This window comes from Ovis canadensis, chromosome 2 (genome assembly GCF_042477335.2).
Source record: "Ovis canadensis isolate MfBH-ARS-UI-01 breed Bighorn chromosome 2, ARS-UI_OviCan_v2, whole genome shotgun sequence".
NCBI lineage: Eukaryota > Metazoa > Chordata > Mammalia > Artiodactyla > Bovidae > Ovis > Ovis canadensis.
Genome location: NC_091246.1, coordinates 244,891,764 through 244,916,194, shown reverse-complemented (window position 1 = coordinate 244,916,194; position 24,431 = coordinate 244,891,764). Strand labels below are relative to the sequence as shown.

The window sequence follows — 24,431 nt, the reverse complement described above, 5'->3', positions numbered from 1 at the left end:
GTGTCTCCATGTGGCTGGATTTCTTACATGGCAGCTGGCATCCAAGAGGGAGGACATGGAAGCTGCCCGTCTTCTCAAAGGCCAGGTCTGAACCTGGATCAGTGCCACTTCTGCCATATTCTGTGGGTTACGGCAGGTCATAAGGCCAGTCCAGATTCAAGGAGGCAGAGAAATAGATTCCATTTTCTGATGTGAGGGGTGGCGTGTACATAAAGGGAGGGAAGGAACTGACGATGACTGCCTTTGTTGGATTTTTTTATACATTTGTTTATTTATTGATTTGGCTGGGCCAGGTCTTAGCTGTGGCACATGGCACCTTCCACCTTCATCGTGGCATGTGGGGTCTCTAGTTTCAGTACACAGCATCTTTGGTTGGCATACAGGATCTTAGTTGTGGCATATGGAATCTAGTTCCCTGACCACGAACCCAATCCCAGCCTCCCTCACTGGGAGTATAGAGTCTTATCCACTGGACCGCTAGGGAAGTCCCAGTGGTTACCAGCTTTGGAAACTACCAGAGACCAGCTCAGGCATCCTTGCATGCAAATTAAAGCCTGATTTACTTCAGACTGGTCCATGCTGAGGGCTTCCCAGATGGCACTAGTGGTAAAGAACGCACCTGCCAATATAGGAGATGTAAGGGATGGGGTTTGATCCCTGGATCGGGAAGATTCGCTGGAGGAGAGCACGGTAACCCACTCCAGTATTCTTGCCTGGAGAATCCCCATGGACAGAGGAGCCTGGCAGTCTACAGTCCATAGGGTCACACAGAGTTGGACGCGACTGAAGCGACTTAGCAGCATGCATAGTGCTGCAGTCCATGGGGTCACAAAGAGTCAGACATGACTGGGCGAGTGAACAACATGGTTCATGATGATGGATTCCCCATTAGCCAGTCTGATATTCTGCTATGCCTGCCTCCTACTGCCATGTCTAAAACTCCCAAGGCCACTCCCACATATGTTTTTGCTAGACCTTTTGGTTCCTTTGATTTGTAGCTTAATTTTCCTGGGTCAGCACTTAAATCTCTCCACTTAGGAGTTGCTAGGAACTGACTCCAGTTATTTGAGTGTGTGATGGGAATGACATTTGTATTGAAGAGAACAAATATCTTATGAGGGATCTGCTTCATGTGAGATTGTTGTATAGTCTCAAGATAAGGAGAAGCTGTTATTCCTTAGCAAGAGGGCAGGAGCTGCTTCTGCCACCCAGGAGAACTTATGAGGTAAAGCATCTTAGGTTAATCTACCCTGATGTTCCTAACCCAGGTCTCAGGGCCTTACTTTTTCCCTATCAGGACTTTGACACTGATATAGGACATCTACTGACCCTGTACCTGTAGAGACATTTGCAACTCTGCCACTTAAAATGTGATTGGCTGTGCTTTTTCCCCATGTAGCCTTCCCTTCACCACAAGTGAAAGCTTTACTAATTGTGATGCCAACTGAAGGGCAAAGTTATTATCACTCCATTTGCTACCAGCAATGAGATCCCTCTTGCTTTCACATGGGTGAGAAATTCAACTACAAAATCACACCCAGAGGTCTGTTTTCTAGAACCTCTTCTGGCAGTAAATATCAGCGTGCATTCCTTAGAAAATGGAGCCTGAATCAAAGATTGTATGTTAATGCTTCCTTGTGGTTTGTAATCCCAAGGAAGCAAAAGCAAGGGGGGAAAAGAGAAGTGCAACAGAGAAGGGAGGAAAGAAATACAAGCTAAGTGCTTTACTTAGCTAGCCCGAGCTCCACAAAAATCAAGGTCACTTGCTTGGTCACACGAATCTCTTCAATGAGGTCACATGAAATCAGTGTGTCTTGGAATAGTCTATAGTAAGGAAGAAGTGTGAGGAGTTTATATGTCGGCAACGTTTCATTGTCTAGCCTCATGCTTGCCAACAGGGTCTTAACAGTCTGTGCTTTGGAATTGTGTTAACTCCTTCCATTGGCCCATTGCTGGGAAAGCCAGAGCCTTCATAAGTCCAGCTGGGTCAGTCGTGAGTGCCAAAGCTTCTGGTGTTCCTACTGCAGCAGGCTTAACTGAGCTCATGCCAAAGGCTAGCTCTTGCCTCCTGATGATGCTGAGGCAGCCCATCAAGTTTGGAGATGAGGCAAGGATACAGACTTCTGGGAGACATCTAAACTGAATCTGTGCCGCTACAGGAAAGACTTTGGCATTTACGTAGAGATGGGAAGCTATTGGAGGGATTTGAGCAGAGAAGTGACATGTCTGAAAAGTTTTAACAGGATCACTCTGGCTGCCCAGGAAGGCAGGGACAGACGCGAGGGGACCAGTTAGGAGTCAGTTGCAATAATCCAGATGTATCCATCAGAGTTCCATCAGAGAAGCAGAACCATTAGGAATGATAAGAAGAAGGCATTTGTTAGAGGTATTTGACCATGTGCAATTATGGGTGCTGGTTACACAGTTTACGTACAGCTGTTGCTTGCGTATCTGATCGTGGGCTAGGAGTTAGCAGGTAAGTCCTAAATGATGGGTGTTCTGAAAGGTGGACATAAAATGGTGGAGGGCAGGGTCAAACTGGCACCATGAAGATGAATGGAATCTGTAGACCCCCCTCCCCTCATTTCTCTCTCCTTACCTCTACGTCTTCAATTTTGATGATGACCAGCAAGAGAAACTGGTGCCCTTCATCAACACTTCCTGGAGCTGGAGAAGCTGAAGGCAGAGATTGGGGCAGGAAGGGCGTGCTGGAGGAGCTGTGGCCCGGCTGCAGCCTCACACCGTTGGGGGAGGTGGGCAGCAGATCAGTGAAAACATGCATGAGCTGCGCAGCACTTGACCCTGTGCCAGCTGTCCAAACATAAGCATGGCTGCAGCTTCATTTCACTGTTCTAGAGCCTGCCTAAATCTCCCTCTGGGGCTAATTGTCACCCAAAATTATACAAGGAAAGGAACTCTGGGAAACATAGTTGCAGCTTAGCTGAGTTGACATAATACCCACCACCCCAGAGGAGAAATGCAAATGGCTGGGGCCACAGTCTGTTGGATAGCATCACTGACTCTATAGACATGAGCTAGAGCAAGCTCTGGGAGTTGGTGATGGACAGGGAAGCCCGGTGTGCTGCAGTCTATGGGGCTGTAAAGAGTCGAACAGGAGTGAGCAACTGAACTGAGTCTAACTGGGCCAGAGTTTTGACAACAGGGGTGTGAGAAGTGCTTGAATTCTGAAAGTATCCTGACTATCCCTCACTGTCTGAATCTATTTGGTTTCTGAGCTTGGATGGTAAGTTCTGACGTGATAGTAGTCATGTCACCTTGAGTCTGATGAGGGAGAAATAAAAAGGTTCACCACCCACTTCTACAGGGCCTGGAACAATGCTGTAAATGGAAGCTCACCAGCTGATGTCTAAATATTTAAAAACTCTAAATCAAGACAAAAATCTATTATTTAAGGCATCTTCTATCTTCATACTTTAACAAACATAGTTTCATAATGACAAAATGAAAAAAATATATGGAAAAACTATGTTTTTTATATGACCAATAGCTTATTAAAATGACTAAATTATCCTAGTACATATCTGGGTGTTCTATTGATGGACCGGAAACACTTAGATGAGAAATAAAAAATATAGATATACACAATTAATAAGTTATTATGTATTTATTCCATATGAGAAAGGCTTCCCTGGTAGCTCAGCTGGTAAAGAATCTGCCTGCAATGTGGGAGACCTGGGTTCAATCCCTGGGTTAGGAAGATACCCTGGCGGGGGGCATGGCAACCCACTCCAGTATTCTTGCCTGGAGAATCTACATTGACAGAGGAGCCTGGCGGGTTACAGTCCATTTGGTCGCAAAGAGTCAGACACGACTGAGCGACTAAGCGCATAGCACATATAAGAAAGAAAAAAAGAAAGAGGAGGAGGGCTTAGCCCTCACAGCTAGGTCATGGTATTGAACATAAGTGACCACACTGAATACCAGCCTCAGACGAAGTTACTCTGAGACCATGATTAAATGAGACAAAACAAGGCCACTTTATGTTTTGTCTAAGCATAGCCAACAAAGTCACTGTGCCATCCATAAAATATCAAACAACCCCCTTAGCCACAATGAGTGACTGCTGCTGCTGCTTGGTCTCTTCAGTCGTGTCTGACTGTGCGACCCTGTGGACTGTAGCCCACCACACTCCTCTGTCCATGGGGATTCTCCAGGAAAGAATACCAGAATGTGTTGCCATGCCCTCCTCCAGGGGATCTTCCCAAGTTAGGGATTGAACCTGGGTCTCTGCATTGCAGGCAGAGTCTTTACTGCTGATCCACCAGGGAAGTCCAAGTATACTTCTTACAAACTAGTTTTACCCTTGTGCTAGTCTCCTCCTTCTATAGGTCAAATTTATACCCCCAACCACAGAATTGCCTTTGCTTTCTGACATCTAATCTGGAGCAATGCCTCACTTTCTCAGACCTTCCCCCAAGTCATTCAACCCGGGATCCTATAACAGGATCCTAACACTCTCTGAAACGTCCAGTGATTTCCAGTGGTATGTGTTCTCCCTCACTGCTGGAGTTATAAATCCAACTTGTTTAACTACAGATCTGTTTCTGGGGGACTGAAGGGTACCGGCGCACCTAGAATGTGTTTTTCTTGATTTTGTTTCAGCAAAATTACTAACAATTTTTCACAGTCAAAATTTTCACATAGGACTTCCCTGGTAGTCTAGTGGTTAAGAATCCACCTGCCAGTGCAGAGGACATGGGTTTGATCCCTGGTCCAGGAAGATCCCAAATGTTGAGAAGCAACCAAGCCCATACAGCACAACTACTGAGCCCACCTGAGGCAACTACTGAAGCTTGCAAGCCTCAGGCTGTGGTCCAAAGCAAGAGAAGCCATGGCACCACAGTGAAGAGCACCCCCTGCTAGCTGTAACTAGAAAAAGCTGGAGCACGGCGATGAAGACCCAGTTCAGCCAAAAATAACTAAGTAAACCTTTCAAACTCTTTTTCACATAATCTGTGTTTTGCCGACAGCGTTTGGAAACTATAACCTGCGGGCCAAATCAAACCTGTTGCCTGTTTTTGTAAATAAAGTTTTTTCAGATCACAGCCACATTAATTCATTTACATATTGTCTATGGGGGCTTTCTTGCTACAGTGCAGAGTAGTTACGACAAAGACTAACGATCAACAAGGCCTAAAGTATGTACTCTCTGTCCCTATATAGGAAAGTTTACTAACTTCTGAGCTAAAGAATTAAAGTTAAAATGTAATTGTTTTCACATAAATGCTGGAGAGGGCATGGACAAAAGGCAACCCTCCTGCACTGTCGGTGGGAATATAAACTGATATAGCTACTATGGAGAACAGCCACTATTTCCAAATGTAATCGAAAAGGACACAGTTACACCAGTGTTCATTGTAGCACTATTTACAATAGCTAGGACATAGAAGCAACCTAAATGTCCATTGACAGGTGAATGGGTAGAATAGTTGTGGCATATATATATAATGGAATATTACTCAGCTATAAAAAGGAATCCACTTAAGTCACTTCCAATGGGGTGGATGAACCTAGAGCCTATTATACAGAGTGAAGTATATCAGAAAGAGAAAAACAAATATTATATATTAATGTATATGTATGGAATCTACAAAGATCTCACTGATGAACCTATGTGCAGGGCAGCAGAGGAGACACAGACATAAAGAACAGGCCTGCGGACACAGCTGGGGAAGGAGATGGTGGGACAAACTGAGAATAGCGTTGAAACGTATACATTACTATGCATAAAATAGCCAGTGGGAATTTGCTGTATGACCCACAGAGCTCAAATCTAATGCTCTGTGACAACCTGGGAGGGTGGGATGGGGTGGGAGGTTTAAGAAAGAGGGGACATATATGTACCTATGGCTGATCCATGTTGATGTATGGCAGAAACCAATACAATATTGTAAAGTAACTATCCTCCAATTAAAAATTAATAAATTTTAAAAAGAAAATATAAAATAATTAAATTAAAATGTAATTATTTTCAGAACACACAAATTTGTGTATATTTTCACTAAAATAACTAAAATAAATATGAAAATTTTAAATTAAAATTTTCTTATATATTTAACTTTTAAAAAATTACTCCAGAAGATTTAAATCATAAATACAAATAAAAAAGCAAGCTATACCTATTAATATAACATTTTAAATCAAAATTGAAAGCTGATACATTTCGTTTTGGAAGATTTTTATCAAATCTTGTTTTTTTTAAGAAAATTTCTACCATTTTACTGTGCAGTATCTGTGAAAATGCTAATAGAAAGAACTGGTACTATGCTTCACATATGATCTAGATCTATCTATATATACAGATGACTAATAAAGTAAAAGTCGTGTCTGACTCTTTGCCACCCCGTGGACTATACAGACCATGGCATTCTCCAGGCCAGAATACTGGAGTGGGTAGCCTTTCCCTTCTCCAGGGGATCTTCCCAAACCAGGGATTGAACCCAGGTCTCCCTCACTGCAGGTGGATTCTTTACCAGCTGAGCTATGAGGGAAGCCCAGATGAGTAATATGACTTGTTTAGTTGGAAAACTTCCCTTTGCTGCCATGTGCAGCTGTTGTGCTTGCTGAGGTTATTTATGAGGACCTCTCGTTTGGAATTGAAACTGGAAGAGATGCAAGAAAATGGACACTTGGGCACTACTGGTAAATAATGTTTTGTCATGCAAGGATTTATGACTACATTCATGCTATCAGAGAGAAAGGATCTGGCAAGTCAACCGATTTGGTGTTTCTCTTGCATAAGTTCTTCTAACTCTCAATCTTCCCCAGACTTTGAAGCAGTGTCTGTCTCTGATGTTGGCAGGAACACAAGTTGTAAACCTTACAGCAATCAACACCGTCAACTTTTATTTTGAGGACATAGGGCAAGAGATTTTAGAAGCATTCCCTGGGGACTGAATGGCGCTAGTCCTAGAGCAGATATTTATGATTAAGTTGTCCTGTGCCAGTGCTGAGCTTCAGAACCTGACAATCAGAGGCACTTGTATGTTCTTTATTTGATGTGTGTGTGTGATATATGTATGCATGCGTGCTGAGTCGCTTCAGTCGCATCTGACTCTGTGACCCTGTGGACTGTAGCCCACCAGGCTCCTCTGTCCATGGGATTCTCCAGTCAAGAATACTGGACTGGGTTGCCATGCCCTCCTCCAAGGGATCTTCCCCACCCAGGGATTGAACCTGGATCTCCTGAAGCTCCTGCACTGCAGGTGGATTCTTTACTGCTGAGCCCCTGGGGAAACCTGGTATATATGTAGGGCCTCCTAAAACATAGGACCTAGGTCTAAGGATGGCTGTAATTGTAAAGGCTCAGATACTGAAGGACACTTCTAAATATTTATCCGTGTCTTTTTGGTTTCTGAGTTTGGAGAATAGGAATGCAACTAGTGAGGGATACCTAGCATTTACTGACAGACCAGCTGTGAGATATGAGAAAAAGAGGAGTCAAGGATGACATTTTTGACCCAAACAACTGGGAAAATTGAGCTGTTTTTAACTGAAAGGGGGAAGACTCCCAGGACTCTATCCTTTTCCTGCTGGTTGAACCCCACGTGAACCAGCCTCAAGCACATAGACAGGGGAAGGAACCTGGGTGCCTGTGTGACAACAGGGAGCACGGCCACCAGATGACCTGGAGTGTGAGTCCTTTGACCACGACTGTCTTAGTCCAGGCTGCTACAGCAGAAGGCCATAGACTGGGTGGCTAGTCAACAAGAGAGATTTATTTCTCCCAGTTCTGTAGGCTGGGGAGTCCACAACAAGGGGCTGACAGATTCAGTGCCTGATGAGGACATGTGCTTTCTGGGTCCTCACACGGTGAAAGGAGCCAGGGAGTGCTCCAGGGCCTCTCTTAAAGGGGCACTAATCCCTTTGGTGATGGGGTAGCCTCTTGAGCTAACCACCTGTCAAAGCCTCCACTTGCAAATAACTATCACATTCCAGATCAGGTTTCAACATGTGACTTTGGGGAGGACATATTCAGTCCATTACAATTATATAAGAGAAAAAGGAACTGCCGTCTTGTTCAAGGTGCTGAGTGATTGTTCATTCTCCTTGTAACAGCAGCCCAGGCTTACCCTAGGTCCCCACACCCAATCCAATCCGGGAGCAGTAGAAAAGGAATAGCTGATGGATGTGACTCCCTGCGCTTGAGGGTGGCACAGGGGACGGTGGCACATTTTCTGTGGTAGCCTTGAGCAGAGTAGGCGTGGCAATGTTGTTGGCAAACATGAAGAGGAGGACATGGCAGCAAGCCACATGGACAATGACACCAGATGGGAAGGGCCAGGTTAGGAATCGAAAGTCCAAGTGTTAGTTGCTCAGCTGTGACTGACTCTTTGCAACCCCATGGACTGTAGCCCACCAGGCTCCTCTGTCCATGCAAAGGTCATGAGGAAGGAGGCCTGACAATACGCAAAGGTGGGATCAAGCCTCAGGGGTCCTCCTGGAGATTCTCGAGCATCTACCCCCAAAACCAGAGTCTGCCTACCTTACTGCATTATGCTTTCACTAACACTGCTGACATTACAGGGGGCTATCCCCCACCACCTCTCTCTGAAAAGGAGGTAACTTAGGACTCCAGTTAATAAATCTCCTGGGCACGACAAGAGTGTTTCAGTCCAAAAACTCCTCTGATGGTTCTCTAGCCTACCTGACAGGTTTGTCTGGCCACGTGATTGTTCACAGCCTCCCAACTGTGAGAGGCACGAGATGCTTTAAACTTCCTAAAAACAGATTCTTTTGAGAAGTTAGAAAATTATTAGTATAGTATTAGCGAGTTAGTTAGAAATTATACCAGTGGAGGGTTTCATTGTTGAGCCAATATTTGCTGCTAAGCCTCCATATCCCTTGCCCCTTATACACATGAATATAACTAGCATATAGGAGAAATAAGTATTAACCTTGATATTAATCACGTTAGACCTTAGGCTAAATTCTTTGATTATAGCCCATTGCACCTTTACCCTGTAGGAATGCAACTTTATCTGGTGCCTTCGGAGGGTGGTGCCTGACTTAAGAAAAATCACCTTTGGAGAAAATAAGTTTTCTGGTTGACTAATCATCATCAGAAAGGATCATAAAATGTTAGCAGGCCTCTTGGCCAGAAGATGATGTAAATCACCTGAGAACTTTGTATATCGGAAGGAATGCAGAAAGAAAGCGTGGTTTCAATAAGGGTCAGGACTGCTGACCCTGCGTGACTTTGTATTTTCCATTTATCTCTATGTATAACAAAAAGTATAAAAGCGGACCTGGAAAATAAAGAAACGGACCAGTTCCTGGAAAGACTGGTTTCCCCCGTGTGGTCTTTTCTCATTCTCTTCTTTTCTGGCTGAATTCCTATCTGGAGCGCGGAGGCTCGCCAAGCATACTACTTTGCCTGGGCTTCTAAGATCTGAACAGGGGGACACTTTGTGTCTCCACTCCTTCGGGAGACGGGGAAGACGCCTGTGGCCTACGTAGGTGGTGCAAACCCCTTGTCTTGGGGTTTTATTGGTTCTCTGCCTAAACCAAGTTATTCAGCCTCTTTTCTCCACTTATTTTCCTACTACACTATTTCTTCCTAATCTCCCTCTATACCTTTAATTAATTAAACAATTAATCTTTAGACGCCAACGCCGTCCCCGCTTTGAACTACCCTGGATCCACTGGGGCTGGACCTTGGCAGGGAGGCCTGGTGTGCTGCGGTTCATGGGGTCACAAAGAGTCGGACATGACTGAGTGACTGAACTGAACTGAATATAGAAATTAAATTATGTTACATGTCAATTATATCTCAATAAATTTTTAAAATTAGCTTTTAAAAAAATTAAAATTCAGTTTTTAGAAAAGTTTTATTTCGGAGTTTGTGGATCAAGAATTTACACCTGATAACAGAAGCCAGTTTCAACTTTTATCAACTCCCCCTCTTCCAGCCTGGTCCTACACCACCTCCTTAGCATGAAGATTTTCAGGAGACTGTGAATAGGAGGCAAGCAGTGACATTCTAGGAGAGCTGACCTCATTGAAGCTAAGTGTCCCTTCTTGTGTACTTCCATAATACCCTAAGCACAGCACAATTCAGACATCCATTATTCTGTTTATGGTTATCCCCCCCACCCTTTTCTTCCGTTAGTGTGAACAATCCTGCTAGAAATATTCTCTTTTCTTACTGCTCCCACAGGGACAAATCCAAAGACACAAGGAGGGAGACTCGATAAAGGAAAGAAGGGATAAGGTTTGACCAGCTAGACATTCAGCAAACACAGGTGTGTGTTCAGATTAGTTCAGGAAGCATCAGTCACTGCCCTCGCTTCCCTGGTGGCTCAGCTGGTAAAGAATCTATCTGCAACGAGGGACACCTGGTTTCAATCCCTGGGTTGGGAAGATCTCCTGGAGAAGGGCATGGCAACCCACTCCAGTATTCCTGCCTGGAGAATCCCCACGGACCAAGGTACCTGGAGGGTTACAGTCCACGGGGTTGCAAAGAGGTGCCTGGAGGGTAACAGTCCACGGGGTTACAAAGAGTCAGACACGACTGAGTGTCTAAGCACAACAACAGCTGATGACACTGTTGAGTGAGGTCTCCCTGCTTTCCTCTGGGCTTTGGTGAAACCACTCTCATCTCCGAACTCTCTTGCTCATGGCTCCTTTGCAGACATCTCCTCCTGACCAGAGCTCTGTTGGATGAACCTCCTCTTGACTAAGGAAGGAGCACTGCTATCTTCTCTCTCTAGGCTTCCAAGGTAATACCATCCAGTCTCCAGGCATTCAATACCACATATATGTGGATCATTTTCCCCCAAGCTGTGGTCATCCCAGGTCTCCCCTCTAGAGATATACAGACTAGAGCCACTGCCTACACAATGTCCCCCTATGGATGTCCCATTGACATTTAGAACTTACTATGTCAAAAACATAACATTCACCGTTCAGAAAACGAAGATCATGGCATCTGGTCCCATCACTTCATGGGAAATAGATGGGGAAACAGTGGAAACAGTGTCAGACTTTATTTTGGGGGGCTCCAAAATCACTGCAGATGGTGATTGCAGCCATGAAATTAAAAGACACTTACTCCTTGGAAGGAAAGATATGACCAACCTAGATAGCATATTCAAAAGCAGAGATATTACTTTGCTAACAAAGGTCTTTTTAATCAAGGCTATGGTTTTTTCTGTGGTCATGTATGGATGCGAGAGTTGGACTCTGAAGAAAGCTGAGTGCCGAAGAATTGATGCTTTTGAACTGTGGTGTTGGAGAAGACTCTTGAGAGTCCCTTGGACTGCAAGGAGATCTAACCAGTCCATCCTAAAGGAGATCAGTCCTGGGTGTTCTTTGGAAGGACGGATGCTAAAGCTGAAACTCCAGTACTTTGGCCACCTCATGCGAACAGGTGACTTATTGGAAAAGACTCTGATGCTGGGAGGGATTGGAGGCAGGAGGAGAAGGGGACGACAGAGGATGAGATGGCTGGATGGCATCACTGACTCGATGGACGTTGAGTTTGAGTGAACTCCGCGAGATGGTGATGGACAGGGAGGCCTGGCGTGCTGCAATTCATGGGGTCGCAAAGAGACTAAACTGAGCAACTGAACTGAACTGAACTGAATGTCAAAAATAAAACTCCTGGGAATTCCCTGGCGGTCCAGTGGTTAGGACTTCTAGCTCCCACAGCCAGGTGCCCAAGTTTGATCTGTGGTTGGGGAACTAAGATCCCATAGAGGCAAATTGTGGCCAAAGAAATATAATAATAGGGGGACTCAAACCGGGACTCTGTAACCACCTAGAAGGGTGGGATGGGGAGGGAGGTGGGAGGTAGTTTCAAGAGGGAGGGGACATACCTATGGCTGATTCATGTTAATGTTTGGCAGAGACCAACACAATAAAGCAATTATCCTTCAATTAAAAATAAATAACTTTAATTATTTATATATAAAACTCTTGGCTTTGTCTCTGAAACCTGTTCTTCTGGTCTTTCCTTTTGCTGGAAATGATTCTATCATCCACACACAACCGGGCACATAGACTATAATCTCTCCCTTTCTCTCACCACCTCCTAAATCCGGTCCATCTCTAAGTCCTGTTGACTCTATCTTCAAAATGTATCTTGACTCTTTTTAGTTATCTCCACTTCAAACCTGTCATCATCACCTCTTACCTGGATGACTGCCATAGCCTCCTCAGTGACCTCTGTGCATTTACGCTGGCCCCCACAGTCTAGTCTCGGCACAGAAGCCAGGAAAATCTTCAAAAAGGAGAATTCTGTCACTTTTCTGCTTAAAAACTGCCTATGAGTTCTTTCGTATTATACTTCATATGTTGCGTTTTGAGAAAAAAATCATATCCATATCAAGGTGTACAGGGTTTATACATCTGGCCCCTGATGACTCCTGCTGACCTCTCTACTTGCCTTCTGTCCTACTAAGCTCCAGTTATACTGGCCTCTCCTCCATTTCTTGGAAATGCCAAGCAATATTCTACCTCAAGATCATAACCTTTCCTTCTGACCAGAACATTCTTGGCCAAGTCATATGTCTAAGTCCTCAAACTTCAGACCTTGGCATCTCTTCAGAAAAAATTTCCCTGACCTCTTCTCTACCCATGTGACTCCTCCTTCCTTTCCCCCTCAATTTTGTTCTTTATCCCTGCAGCGTTTGTGTGTGTGTGTGTGTGTGTGTGTGTGTTTTATTCACAGTCCTTGCCATTTAGCTGTCTTTGCCTCTAGACTGTTGGCTTCACAAGTGTAGGGATCACATCAGTTTTATATACCAGTGTATCTCCACTGCCTAAGCCAGAGCCTGGCATATAGTAAATACTTAAATATTTGTTGAGTGAATTGATTATCCTTGCACTGGTTGAAAAGGATACAGGACCCAGGTATAGTGTTTCTGTTCCAGATGCAATAGTCTGATGGATGGATAACAAGTAAATAGGTAGTTGCAAAACTTGTAAATAATACAGTGGAGATCAGAACTGGAGGCGATAGAAACACAGCGAGGCCCATACCCCAGTGTGAAGTATGTGTGTGAGCAGTGAAGAATTCATTGGCAATTAATACATTCACAGTGTTATGTGTTGTGATGAACAACATCTCTATCTGAAAATGTTTGGTGAGCTCCATTTGGTAGTGTTTCAGGGGCCCTCTGGAACCATAGTCCTTTATGTCTTGGTACAGAAAAGAATTCAGCAAGGACAAAGTGATAGATAAGAAGTGATTTATTAGAATAGGAAACTTGCAAGGCTTACAAGTGGGTAGCCTTACCAATGCTGTACCCTGAGAACTTACTGGGCTACAGTTTTATAATCAAAGGAAAAATGGGGAGGGGGGAGCTTTTTTGTTTTTCTTGAGTACACGTCATGTTTTCATCATCAGCTCCTCCTCCAGGTTGAACATGGAAGTTTTCTTGTCCCTACATGGTCAAGCTAGGTCCACAAACATGCTTTGTTTTGTTTTTACGTGTGCAAAGAGCATGTCTTAGAGATCATTAACTTACTGAGCTCACTGGGAAGTAGGTGGGTCTAATGTCACGATTATCTTATTGCTTAGGGCAGGTCTTGTGCTTCTGCTGCACGGTTCTCTTGTTAAGCAAATCTGCTCTCTTAAGTAATCATTAACTTACAGGGGTTGCCCATATTTTTTCCACTTAATATCCCCTGGTGGGATTAACTATTTAATCACCTGCTCTGTCCCTGTCATATCTAGTTCCAAAGCATTTCCCTCATTCCAAAGGAAAACCACTTACCCATGAAGCAGCTTCCCCTCTTCCCCTCCAGCTGCAATTTCTGATCCCCACAATGACCTGATTCTACAACTGAGAAAAGTAAGGCTCTGAGCAGTTCAGCCATGGTGAGAAGTTTAGAAGGTTAAGGTTATAGAGCCAGTAGACATGGAGCACTGATTTTGCACCTTAGTTTTCTAACTCCAGAGTTTAAATCGTTGATTAATACACATATTTGGGACTTCCCTCATAGTACAATGCCTAAGAATTCACCTGCCAATGCAGGGAACATGGGTTCGATCCCTGGTCCAAGAAGATTCCATATGGTGAGGAGCAACTAAAGGTCCCTACACCACAACTATTGAGCCATACTCTAGAGTTTACCGGTTGCAACTACTGAAACCATGTGCCCTAGGGCCAGTGCCCTGGAAGAGAAGCCTCCGTAATGGGAAGAACTCGACAGGAGGCTCCACCAGTGCAACCAGACAAAGCCTGCGCAGAGGAACCAAGACCCAGCACAACCAAAAATAAATACATAGTTTTAAACAAATACACAACTTTTGGCAAAATCACAAGTAGGGGGCTGGATTTGGGTATCAAAGAGAAAATTTGGTGGAGGCGGGATTTATAAGCTATAAATGTGCCCTCGGTTGTTTAAAACTAGAAAACAAATCCGCACATTGAGGTAAAACTGCAATTAGTATGGCTCAGGTGGTTGGCAGAGTCAAAAGTAATAGCCCCAGAGCAGCTATGAAGCAGAGACTCGGAAAGGTCAGCACTGCAGGAAGCTTTGCCAGTCTCAAGAATAAAAACTTTGTAGTTCCTTGGACAGCCCCTAGACGCACCAGGCTGGGAACTGGAAGTGGGGACTGGAAAGAGGCAGAGTAGCTGGAAGGATGGGGCTTGCTTTCCGGTGGCCAGATCTAACCAGGAAATGCCAGGTGGTTGTTCGAGAGATATAAACTGAGGGTGCAACTGGATAAGACGCAGTAGAGAGCAGGCCTCAGGCCAATTGCATCCCACTTGGAGGCGTCCTCGAGGGTACAAGAACTCTCAGCAGTGGAGAGCCTCGCTTTAGTATCTGTCTTTTCCTTTCTGAAGGGTCAGCACCCCTCTTCCACAAAATAGGGGTGCTTTCTCTGGGGCTTCTCTTTCTCTCTGGAGGTCAGAGACCCTAGACCAGGTCCCTCTTTTTTAGGAGTCTCAGAGAACATTCGTCCAAGTTGTTTCCCCTGCTTCCGCTACTTTTTCGAGTTAGAGGGCTGTGCAGGGCCCTCTGGCTCTGAGGTTGGGGTTGTTTTCTCACAAGCGCCGCCCCCGCCCGCTCCCCCCACCCCCAATCTTCTTCAGGCTCGCAGTGACGACCGTGCTCTAGTTCAACAATGCACCGCACTCGGCACAACACGCTACCAAAGGGCAACTCCATGGAAACTGAAACATCACAACTCTGCGAAGGTATCGCGAGAGGCGCTGTTGCGCCTGCGGCGGAGAGAGGAGGAGCGAGGGCGGGAGCCGAGAGAGGAGTGGGAGGAGCCTAGGCGCTTCCTAGGTCCCGGGCGGGAGACCGCCCCTCCCAGAGGCGCCCCCGCGTGACTGCGCTTTACATAATCGAGGCCGCGCGCGTCATAAGTGGCGTACTCCAGTCCAGACCGAATCAGAGTCCTAAGAAGCTCTGTGTTCCGGCCCTTTCTCCTTGATAGACGTCCAAATGAACCAGTGAACGGGCATCTAGCTCTGCCGCGCCCGCCCTGGTCCGCTCGCACCCGAGGGCCCGCCTGCCTGCCGCAGCCCGCAGCCTGCCGCCGCCAGGTTGTGCCTCAGACTGTCAGATAAAGCGGCGGGCCGGGCCGGCGGGGCGGTGATCGCGGCCCGGGCCGGACATGGCGGCGCTCTACGCCTGCACCAAGTGCCACCAGCGCTTCCCCTTCGAGGCGCTGTCTCAGGGGCAGCAGCTGTGCAAGGTGCGCGGGCTGGGGCGGCGGCCGGGAACTGGGACGCTCGAGGCGCGGCCCGGATCTCCCGGTTCTGCGGGGACGCCCGGCGGGGTCCACTGGCCAGGGCGTGGCAGGCCCGCCTAGCTGAGGAGGCGCACCCGCCCCGCCGGGAAACGGCGGGGCACGTGGGGGAGACCCAGGCCCCGTCCAGGTCCCTGCGGCCGGCGTGTCCGGGTGCTTAGCAACCGTGAGGGATTGTTCTCGGACCCCGTGAGGTCGGGGGAGGGGACACCTGGTCCCCGGCTCGCCCTGGAGCAGCGGCGCCGGAGATTCTTCTTGGGCTGGCTTCTCCCAGCCCCCGCCCAGCTCCCAGCCCCCGCCGGCATCTGATGGGCTTCAGACTTAGGGACCTCCTACCCCACCTGGGACTAAACTCCAGAGTCGGGTGCTGCCTGGGAAGATTGCCTCGAACTCGGGCGCCTCATGGGCACTTTTCAGTCAATTTCAGAGTCAGAGGTAGACAGGCTTCATAATAAAGCCCCGCAATCAAGCGCATAAAGCAAAAGGATGAGTTTTTTCAGCGTCTAGTTATTGACTTTCGGTCCTCCCCCTAACCAGCTGCTGTTCAGTTTTTACCCTTGAAGGTCCAAGTTCTCTTTTTCGTTTAAGTTGCTTCATCTTTCTTTGCCTATTTAAATGAATAGAGATGCTGTGCTGCTACTGCTGCTAAGTCGCTTCAGTCGTGTCCAACTCTGTGCGACCCCGTAGACGGCAGCCCACCAGGCTCTGCTATCCCTGGGATTCTCCAGGCAAGAACACTGGAGTGGGTTGCCATTTCCTTCTCCAATGAGGTGACAGTTAAAAGTCACCAAGACGACTGTAGAGTGATGTCGAGATATCTCCAGATTAATCCAGAGTTTGTGTGTCTATTATGGATAACTCATAATTGTGTTGAGGCAATCGTTATTGCCTCAAATGGCCGTAAATTTGACACTTTTTTGTTAACTAGGTATGAGAGATCTCAAAACTCAAATAGTTGAGTGCCTTTTTGGCCTTAAATACATATTTGTGTGTACGTGTGTATTTGCTTTTAAGGGAGTTTTATGTATGTAAGCAATAATTTTTATGCAGTACTCTGATTTCACAAATGAACCTGCTGAAAAATCACGCAGTGGCAGAGGCAGAACCGGACTAGAATTCAGGGCTTTTTATTCCTCATGTCTGAGGCTTATTCATACCTTTGTTTTACAATTTATGACTAGTTCCATGTAAATTCTTACTTAACTCCCACATCAATGCAGGGTGGTGATGCCAGTATTACAGACGAAGAAAATTAGTCCCAGAAAGTTAAAGTGACTCAGTCAAGCACAGTGCTTGTGCTTGGAATAGTACTCCCATCTTCTGCCTCCTCCTGAAGACTGTTTCCATTTCTGACTGCCTGTTAAAGCTGTATCCTCGTTTCATTTCAGGAATGTCGGATTGCACACCCTGTTGTGAAGTGTACCTACTGTAGGACTGAATACCAGCAGGAGAGGTAATCAATTGTATCAGACACAGGCGCTGCCATTTCCGGTTATAACGCAATGGATGCAAAATACACATTGTTATCTAGTTATTCATTAATTGCTTACAAATTACTTGTTTTTCATCCTCGATAATTTCATATTGTGGTTTGGATATTTTTGACACTAAGAAAGCAATCCCACAACAGAAAACATGAGTCTTGTGTTCTAGTACGGTTATACATAGAGTTTGAAGAAATTATAAGCTCAAAGAAGATACTTTTGGAAATGTGACAATCCTGATAAAGGGTTTGTTAGCCCTAGTCACATTTGAAAAAACTCACTTGCCTTTACACTTACCTTGTGTGAATCTCATTTTGAGAAGTGTGAAAAATACCTGGGTGTGAAAGGAGCACACATCTATGGGGGACTTTTTAATGGCAGCAGAGTGGTTGAGTGGTATAGCAAGTTCAACTTTTTTGTGGAACTGTAGCTGTAGGTAATATTACCTTAAGCAGGATGGGGTCTTATTTGCTAGCTCATACACTGACCTAGAAGCCTGAGTTCAGTCAGCGTCGTTTCAATTTTGGGACTATTTCCCCTGACATTTTGTTATGTGTATTTTCAAACAAAACCCCAAAAAACACTAGACTGTAAACACTCATCTACCCACTACTTAAATTCTACAATTTACGTTTAGTTTACTATATTTGCATCTGTCCGTCTCTCTGTCCATCAGTATATTGATACATCTTATTTGTGATGCAGTTTAAAGTTGTGAACATTAGTGTACTTGACCCTAAACACTTCAGCATGCATATCATTAACTAGAGTTCAATTTTTGTTTATTGTTTTAACATGTTTTTTTAGAGGTAAAATCCGCACACAGTGAAATGCTCACATCCTATTTGCATCATTCGATGAGTTTTAAAAACAGTATACATCTGTTTTACCCCAAACCCCATCAAAATATAAAACATTACTGTCACCCCAGAGATTATAACTCCAACCTAGTCAGTCCCCACCCTCCTTGCTTTTTTCCAAGCAACTACTGTTCTGATTTTCCTTTCTACTGTAGATTAGTTTTACCTGCTCAAGAACTTCGTATAAATGGAAACATATAGAATATGCTCTAGAAGCTTTATATTTTAGCTCTTACATTAGGCCTGTGATTCCGTTTTGAATTAGTTTTTGTGTGTAGGGTGAGATATGAAGTTTAACCCTTAATTCATACCATACATAAAAATTAATTCAAGATGGATTATAGGTTTTTTTGCATTTTTTTCTGAGGGGTCAAGAAGATTTATATATATTGATATATATATCCCACTCCTTGAGTAATCTAAGATAAACCAAATGTTCAACATCACAGCATCACTGATGCTAATTCTCTTTCTAGAGGTCTTTTTCAATGTACTTCACTTCCTGAACTGCTGTTTTTTTTTAACCCACTGGACCATCAGGGAAGTCCCTGAACTGCCTTTTCTTAATGGCAGAAAATTGCCCTGGGAAATATTTTGTTTGAATATCTCATTTTAACTTAATTTTTTCTACTTTGAGGTATTTCTTCTGGCTTTTAACTTTGTAGTCACTTTGATAGGAATAGTAGGGGGAAAAAATCAAAGTAGTGAATATACTGGATTTTTATGTGATTTTGTTTTTAGCCCTCAAATATTGTTTAAACTGTTCTTAAACATCAGGTATTTGTTTGTACCTTCCTGTGAGAAGGGTTAGACTTTATTTGAAGATGATTTCTTTTCTCCAAGGCAATTTATCAGTTTAGGCAAGTTGGAAATACTGTGACCTGGATCTTCACTGAGCTACAAGGGAAGTCCCCTCACAAGGGAAAGGGTGTGTTTATTTTTGTCAGTGCTTAGCTCCTAGAGTACTTGAAATTTTGAAAAAATATTTAATGTTCACATCTATTTCTCCACATCTGGGATTTTCATATACTTTTGCTTACCGAGGAGAATGTAGACAGAGTAAGGTCAACATGAATAGAGTTTCTGAGTTTATACCCCAAACACAAATACTTTATTCCTCATCTCAAATTTCTCACCTGGTCATCTGACTTAAGGAGGATTAATTTCTTTTCTGAGTACATTTTTCATCTGACATAATATTTCTTTTGATTGTCCTCTCCATATCTGATAATTTTACTGGGTAATACTTGGAAATTTCATAATCAGAAACAGCTCACTCTCCACTTAAACCAAAGCCTTTTTTATTTGAGCTGAAACTACAAAAGAATTAAAAGGGTTCATGGCCAGATAACTCAACCTTCAGTTAATCTAATATCCAAACCATTTTTTACCTTGGCACTTAGTAATGAAAACATTCCTTGGCGTTAAGGAAGAATCTCTTTTGAGATGTTCTAAGTCAAATGACTTTTTCTCCTTACGAAGCCTTGTGTCTCTTTCTTCCTTAACAGTAAAACTAATACTATATGCAAGAAATGTGCTCAGAACGTGCAGTTGTATGGAACGGTAAGTAGGGTTTCTCCACACCTAACAGTGAGTAGTCTGGTCTCTTGGGACCTTACCTTCTGCGAACTGTTAATATAATTACAGTTTTTTTAATTAGAAGACCTAGTTATGTAAAAATTTCTCAGAAAAATGTATCTAGTATTTTAGTTTTCAAAGTTAGCTAATACTTAGTATTAATGAGTTCTGTGTTTATAGTCACTATAACAGGTTTGTGATATAATTTTCCTTGAGAAGCTTCAGTAACCAGTATGTAAAGAGAAGGGGAAAGATGAATCCTATGGTGTGAGCTCTTTGTTTGGTAACAGTTGACTTTCATTTTGATGAATAATTTTTTTTTTCCAGTGTTAAGGTTCAGCATACTGTGTTCTTGCAGGCATTCTCCCAACATGTTTATACACTGATAATGGCAAAGAGGCCTTTTCAGAGATTTGGAAGCGCTTGCTGGTTTCTCCAAAGAGCTAGTTCTGTTGAATTTGTTAGAGAAGTTCCAGCATATATGCTAATGGGATTTTGTTATTTTATTTAAAAATCAGTAGGTCCTGTGCATAAAAACACTTTACTTGGTATGAGAAATTGGGCTTTCTTTGATCAATGTAAAAGGAAATTTATAAAGTTGGGAATGCATTTTTGCATTGATTAGTGAACGTGTATAATAGAAATCATTGCATTAAAAAATGCACTGGTATTTTATAGTGTACTTACTTGACACCTTTTTTTTCCTCTTAAAGCCCAAACCTTGTCAGTATTGCAACATAATCGCAGCTTTTATTGGCAACAAGTGTCAGCGTTGCACAAATTCAGAGAAGAAGTACGGACCACCGTATTCTTGTGAACAGTGCAAGCAGCAGTGTGCATTTGACAGGAAAGATGATAGAAAGAAGGTAAGTCTCTGTGTTTTTCTTTTTTTCTTTCAGAGAAATTAAGATGGGCCAACTGTGTTAAAAAGACATGTAACAGAGACTGATTTCTCAGTTCCTCTCCAAATTGTTATTGACCTTGAGGAAGCTTTTCAGCCTTTGTTTTCTTCACTTATAAAATGTGGACCTTTATATTCTAACATTTAGCTAGTGTTTCATGAGAATCTAAATTACAGTGATCAATATCCCTTATAAGTGAAATGGTGATTGGCAAAATTCTACAAAACTCTGTAGGGATTGTGACTTAAGCAAGGTAAGTGTATTACCAGTTTTACAATCTAGCTCTTCAGATGTTTCTCTCTGTTGAAGTTGAAGATCACAAGAAAATGATACAGATAAAGGTCTATGTGGAATGATGGTACCTTGGTGGAATTAAAATGGTATAGATTTGGTCTGTTTAAAACCCTCCAGTGGCTTCCAGTTGCTCTTAGGATAAATCCCAAACTCCTTCCATCGCCTGCAAGGCCGGTACCTGACTCTGTCTCATCACCCATTACTCTCCCCCCTTTCCGCTTGGTCCAGCTGCACTGTCTACCTTGAGTCCTTCAGACGTGCTCGTCTCATTTGTGCTGGCTGGGTGTGCTGGATACACAGCCTTCTCCACAGCATCATGACTGGTTCCTCATGTCAGGTCTCAGCTCAGTTGCCGCCTTCTCACAGGGACCTTTACTAACGCTCAGTCACTCTATCATATACTCTGTTTATTGTCTTCAATAGCACGTAACATTATGAGAAATTATCTTGTTTATTTGCGTACATGTTTGCCTACCCTCTCTGGACTATGAGCTCTTTGTCCATCTTGTTTTCATGCTGTGTTCCCAGCAGTCTGACACATAGTAGTTCAGTTCAGTTCAGTTCAGTCCAATCGCTCAGTCGTGTCCAACTCTTTGCGACCCCATGAATTGCAGCACGCCAGGCCTCCCTGTCCATCACCAACTCCTGGGGTTCACTCAAACTCAGCGTCCATCGAGTTGGTGATACCATCCAGCCATCTTATCCTCTGTTGTCCCCTTCTCCTCCTGCCCCCAGTCCCTCCCAGCATCAGAGTCTTTTCCAATGAGGGAACTCTTCACATGAGGTGGCCAAAGTACTGGAGTTTCAGCTTCAGCATCATTCCTTCCAAAGAACACCCAGGACTGATCTCCTTTAGAATGGGCTAGTTGGATCTCCTTGCAGTCCAAGGGACTCTCAAGAGTCTTCTCAAACACCGCAGTTTAAAAGCATCAATTCTTTGGTGCTCAGCTTTCTTCACAGTCCAACTCTCACATCCATACATGACCACTGGAAAAACCATAGCCTTGACTAGACGGACCTTTGTTGACAAAGTAATGTCTCTGCTTTTTAATATGCTATCTCGGTTGGTCATAACTTTTCTTCCAAGGAGTAAGCATCTTTTAATTTCATGGTTGCAATCACCATCTGCAGTGATTTTGGAGCCCCCAAAAATAAAGTCTGACACTGTTTCCCCATCTATTTGCCATGAAGTGATGGGACCAGATGCCATGATCTTCGTTTTCTGAATGTTGAGCTTTATGCCAACTTTTTCACTCTCCTCTTTCACTTTCATCAAGAGGCTTTTGAGTTCCTCTTCACTTTCTGTCATAAAGGTGGTGTCACCTGCATTTCTGAGGTTATTGATATTTCTCTCTGCAATCTTGATTCCAGCTTGTGCTTCTTCCAGCCCAGCATTTCTTGTGATGTACTCTGCATATAAGTTAAATAAACAGGGTGACAATATACAGCCTTGATGTGCTCCTTTTCCTATTTGGAACCAGTCTGTTGTTCCATGTCCAGTTCTAACTGTTGCTTCCTGACCTGCATATAGGTTTCTCAAGAGGCAGGTCAGGTGGTGTGGTATTCCCATCTCTTATAGATAGTAGGTACTTGATAAATATTGTTTGAGTGAAAGAGTGTTGTACGGAAATTCTCAGTGTCCAGAGATGCTTTTCAGAGTTGGCTTAGTCTCTCAAGAGCTGACTCTTGTAACCCAATTCATTAATTTACAATGGGAGGAAGTAACTTGCCAGTGACTAGAGTACTTCTGCCTGCCAACCAGGGCACTTCTTCCCTGAATCAAGATACTGGAAAAGCTGAATTGGTAATCAGAAGGTAACATATAATAGTTGGAGCGAGCACAGGGTTTTCAGTCCCACAAATGTAGGTTCCATCCCACTCCTGGCTTAGCTGGATCATCATGGGCAAAGTTCTTACTCCTGTTATGCATTAGTTTTGTCATCTTTACAATGAGAATAACAGTGACATAGGAGGGCATAAGGAGATTTAATTGATATAGGTATGTCATATAAAACACTTAATTTTGAGCCTAGGACATACTGTACTTCAGGAAATGGTACCTATATTATTATTAATTAGATTACATTAGAATTCATTAAGTTTCTACTTTCTAGTTACAATCCTATGATTAGAGTTTGCATAATTATAGGTATCATCAATCACTTATTTACAAATTTAAGGAAACTAATCTTAGGGCTTAAGGGTGGATAATCTGGACTCAGTGGGCTTGCCAGGTGACTCAGTGGTAGAGGATCCACCTGCCAATTCTGGAGACGTGGGTTTGTTCCCTGGGTTGGGAAGATCACCTGAAGGAAGAAATGACAACCCACTCCAGTATTTTTTGCCTGGAGACTCCCATGGATGGAGGAACCTGTCAGGCTATGTAGTTCATAGGGTCTCAAAGAGTTGTACACGTCTGAATGACTGACCGTGCATGCATGCATAATCTGGACTCAGAGTGCCTGGGTTGGTCTTTGTTCTGTCACTTATTTGTTGTGTGACTTTGGTCAAGTTAATCTATCAGTGCCTCAGTTTCCTCATCTGTAAATGAGGCTGATCAGACGTCATCATTGTTAGGAAGGTTGAGTTATCGGGTGTAAATGCCTTCAGAAGGAATCTGGCACTTGATAAGTACTCAGTGTTATCTGTGATGATTTCTTTATGATAGTTTAATTCTCAGAGAGTAATTTTCTATTTTTAAAGTTTATTTGTGAAGGGAAGATTGAAATAACATGTCCTGTGGTTCAGTATTTGATTTTCATGTTTAATGCTCTCTTTCAATGCGGTTGCTTTGTTTTCAAACCTGTCTTCAATGAAAGCTCTTTCCTGGCCAAGGTCTCCTAGAGTATTTTAAAATCAGGCCTTAAGCCACATCCCATAACCATGAAATGCACCTCATTGAAGTTTGGTTTCAAAATTCATGTATGTATTCATTAACAAATAATTACATGCTTGTCGAGTATCAGACACTGTTCTGGGTATTGGAAATACACTAATGAACTAAGCAAAAGACACTTTATTCTCTCAGAGCTTTTATCTACATATGTAAGAGATGGATGAGAACAAACAAGGTGTTGAGTGAACACAGGTTTTAGATGTAAGTGCTATAAAGAAACAGGGTCTCTGGTAGAGAGTGACTGGGGAGGCCAGTTTCAGTGGAGCATTCAGGAGGACCTGCAGGGAGATCACATTTGACCTGAAACTGAACTTGACGAGAAGGAAGCTGCAATGGAAATCTCTGGAGGGCAAAGATCCTGGGAAGAGAGACCACCTATGGAAAGACCCTGTGGCAGGAGTAATGAGCCTGGGGGACTTCCCTGACATTCCAGTGGCTAAGACTCTGAGCTCCCAACGCTGGGGCGGGAGTCAGCGCTCAATCCCTGGTTAGGGAACTAGATCACACGTGCTGCAAAGAAAATCAAAGATCCTGCATGCAGCAGTGAAGGTCAAAGATCCCACATGCCACAACTAAGACCCAGTGCAGCCAAATAAATAAGGAGGCAGAGTGAGCACGGGAGTGAGATTATAAAGGCAAGTAAGGGCTACATTTAAGTCAATGTAGGCCATGGTAAAAAATTTA

General features: G+C 43.9%; 1 protein-coding gene across 2 annotated transcripts in view; it reads left to right on the top strand.

The window, feature by feature from the left end:
- Positions 1-15,328: 15,328 nt before the first annotated feature.
- Positions 15,329-24,431, top strand: part of FAM76A (family with sequence similarity 76 member A) — a 34,936-nt gene continuing 25,833 nt past the window's right edge. Inside the window, exons 1-4 of one of the 2 annotated variants that reach the window (XM_069578883.1) lie at positions 15,329-15,679; positions 17,122-17,186; positions 19,586-19,640; positions 20,369-20,521. In XM_069578883.1, the coding sequence (XP_069434984.1) occupies positions 15,599-15,679; positions 17,122-17,186; positions 19,586-19,640; positions 20,369-20,521 (354 nt within the window). In that variant the 5' untranslated portion in view covers positions 15,329-15,598. The remainder of the gene's footprint in view (positions 15,680-17,121; positions 17,187-19,585; positions 19,641-20,368; positions 20,522-24,431) is intronic. The other variant, XM_069578884.1, reaches the window with a different exon arrangement.